At 35.6% G+C, this 3,199-nt stretch overlaps 1 protein-coding gene across 1 annotated transcript in view; it reads right to left on the bottom strand.

Annotated features, from left to right (window-relative positions):
• Positions 1-1,332: 1,332 nt before the first annotated feature.
• LOC106883687 (uncharacterized) overlaps positions 1,333-3,199 on the bottom strand; it is a 2,695-nt gene continuing 828 nt past the window's right edge. The window contains exon 2 of the mRNA XM_052974975.1: positions 1,333-1,832. Coding sequence (XP_052830935.1) covers positions 1,333-1,832 — 500 coding nt within the window. The remainder of the gene's footprint in view (positions 1,833-3,199) is intronic.

The raw sequence follows: 3,199 nt of genomic DNA, 5'->3' as shown, positions 1-3,199 counted from the left end.
TATATATAAATAATATATGAGTATATGCATATATATGTACATGTATGTACATACCTTCATCTACATGTATATATAGATGCATATCTGGGTACATGACGTTGCAAAAAAACATGCACAAAATGATAAACAAGGTACAGAAAACACACAGGCCACATATTCTCAATTTCGCCCTCGAACTAACGTTAATTTGAAATAAGCTACAAAATAAATCTTACAACCATATCAAATTTCATCATAGCCCCATCACTTTCCTTTTGTAATGATGGGTTGCATATGCAGCTGCGCATGCTCTGTACAGCTTAAACACATGTCGGTTGTTTTAACCATCTAATTATGAGGCATCATTAACTACTGAATTAAAAGAAAAATTTGAAGATCTACCAGCGTCCATATTTTCAGAATTTGTTTTGAATTTACACTTAGGAAAATATTCGTAATCAAGAGAAGTGAATCCGGATTTGCCCATCACAATAATTACAGCGGATTGTAAACACTAAGTAATCTTCAATGTTTATTGCAACGTGATGTTGTTAGCCGAACCATTCGTTTATTGTATGATGTGAGTGTTCTGTGCATCGAATTTCATTTGTGTTTTATTTTGTGGAGAGGTGGGAAGGTTGTGATATAGATTTGGGTTGGGAGGACCAATACTTATTTCTACTGCCTTTTGAAGGATTGATCATCTAAACTCCACAGATTCAGAAATCTTAGAATAAAGATTTTGTGATATTTAAGTAGATGATAAATATGTTTTATAAGATATAAGGTAGGAATGGAACGGAAAGCTTTCCTGATTAATAACGGCAAATAGAATGAATGGTTTGCGTAGAAGTAACTGGTTGTTGTTGAAAGAATCAGGCATGTTATGTACTAAGTAATGTGGTGGTTCATGGTCCTTGTCAGAATACGAGTTGTAATCTGAAAACCAAGATGTCTGAGATAGTAGCGTCAAGTATTAGACTTTCTAAGGCTGTGCAGGAAAAGATGATATAATTCTATGGTGGTACTTCATTTGGGGCTTTGCTGAATCATGAGACAGAAAACGAAATACTGTTAAACGAAATAACATTTTATTTCAACGTTAAATTTGGTAAGCTGAAATCTTACAACGTGTTTATTAGAATTATTCGACTGATTTAGATTTTTTCTGAGGATATTTCTGGCATTCTATGTCGCCTCTTTTGTATAGTCTTCAATATTTTCTGAAAACTAATGCACCTGTTTATTTAATGATAGATATAATTTAAAGAAAATATTAGGTAACACAAAAATTTATATTATTTCCTGTAATTCACCGATATAATTTCATATGGAAACGAATTTAATTTCTATTCAATATTTACTGCACACAACGCAGGTTAATTCTTGACCATCGACATACGGTGGACATGGCAATGAACCACAAGCAGCCTGAACGAAATAGAATACAGCTCCATTTTCGTTTCTGTAACCGGCTGGATCAGCTTCTGGTGCATAGTCCACGCACACATATTCTTGTCTGCCCTTTTCTCCGTGATGACCGGACATCAAATATCCTGAATACTCAGTTGACCAACCAGGATAACACTCTGTCCTGGCTGGTAATATCATAACAACAGCAGGCTGGCGTGTCAAACAGACAGCACACGGAACGTTGTGATTATGAAGTGATTTAGCGTTAGCAAAAGAAAAGAGTTTATTAGTGTCGTAATTTTGAAGTTGATATTCACTGCCATAAATCAAACCTCCTTCTTCAACTTTTGTAGTATAATTGGCCCAAATGGGATCGTTAGGTAGACATAAAAGATTACTTCCGCCACCTGTGTGGTCATAGCATCCTCCACCAACCACACCTAGAATTGGTAAGAATAAATCAAGGAAAAAAGATATTAAGCAAAGTTATACATGAAATACCGGAAACATTGATTACAATTTGACACTTAAAAGAAGTCGTGTTTACTCATGTGTGAACGAATTGCGGTGTATATGTTAGTCTTCATGTGAGTGGAAGCTGTGCATGTGTGTGCATGTGAGTGGAAGAGTGCGCATGTGTTCGCAGCTGTGCGTTTGTCTACTCTTCATATATATATTCTTACAGATATAGGGTAAAAATTAATAATTAATTAATAATTAGTAAGTTTACCAAGTAGTTCGGTGTGTTAAAAAACATTATCGGTAAACTTATACAAAAGTTTTATGATTATAAACATAATTAAAATTAGGGTTCAGAAAAAATTGCTTCACCACACACCAAAATTAGAAATAGTAGCTAAAACTACTATTATACTACCATAATATATCTCTCAGACAGTAGCACTCGCAACTCACACAAGCAAAAAGAAAAAATAACGAATCTACCCGGCTTTGGTTAACTTTATACGCGTTTCGGGGTTAAAGAGGTGTAAATTATATTACCCGATCTTATATCCTCTTTAATCCTGAAACGCGTATACAGTTAATCAAAGCCGGATAGATTTTTTTCTTTTTGCTTGTGTGAGTTGCGAGTGCTACTGTCTGAGAGATATATTATGGTAGTATAATAGTAGTTTTAACTACTATTTCTAATTTTGGTGTGTGGTGAAGCAGATTTTTCTGAACCCTAATTTTAATTATGTATACATATATATATACGTGTGTGTGTGTGTGTGTGTGTGTGTCTGTATACGGTAGGTATTTGTGGTTGTGATATGTATTGCATGGGGTAGATGTTTCTGCGTGGATATCAGTAGACAGAAAAAGGAAAGGGATTTTGTAACGCATGTAGTCGTGTTTTCCCGAAATGGAAAAGATGTCGTTCGCGCTTGAATGGAAAAATTGTTGGTGATAGAAATTGTAGGTGGTGTGAGTAGAAGAATACGAAAGACGGCGAGATGCAGAGAATTTGTGAGTAAGAGGTGATGAATTATTGTTTAGTCGATCATACGGGTGTGGGTGGCTAAATCTATCGGTTAGTCTAGGACGAGTCGGGCCTACATAGTTGTTATAATCACACAGATTTTATTTCATGCAATAGATGAACTGGGTGGGGGTGAGGAGGGTGAATTGTGAAGTTCATTGATGGCGTAGTGCTTAACATGAATGGACAACAGATTTGGCAAGCGATAAAGGATATGTGTGGGGTTTATAGAGAGCTGATTCATAACATTTTCAAAGGATGTGAGGGTGGTTGAAGAAGAGATGTAAAGCAGTAGCTTTGAATTGGAAGTGTCGGCGTTACCTT

Source organism: Octopus bimaculoides, chromosome 20 (genome assembly GCF_001194135.2).
Source record: "Octopus bimaculoides isolate UCB-OBI-ISO-001 chromosome 20, ASM119413v2, whole genome shotgun sequence".
Taxonomy (NCBI): Eukaryota; Metazoa; Mollusca; class Cephalopoda; order Octopoda; family Octopodidae; genus Octopus; species Octopus bimaculoides.
The sequence above is the reverse complement of the archived record's forward strand: the minus strand, read 5'-3'. Positions and strand labels throughout refer to the sequence as shown.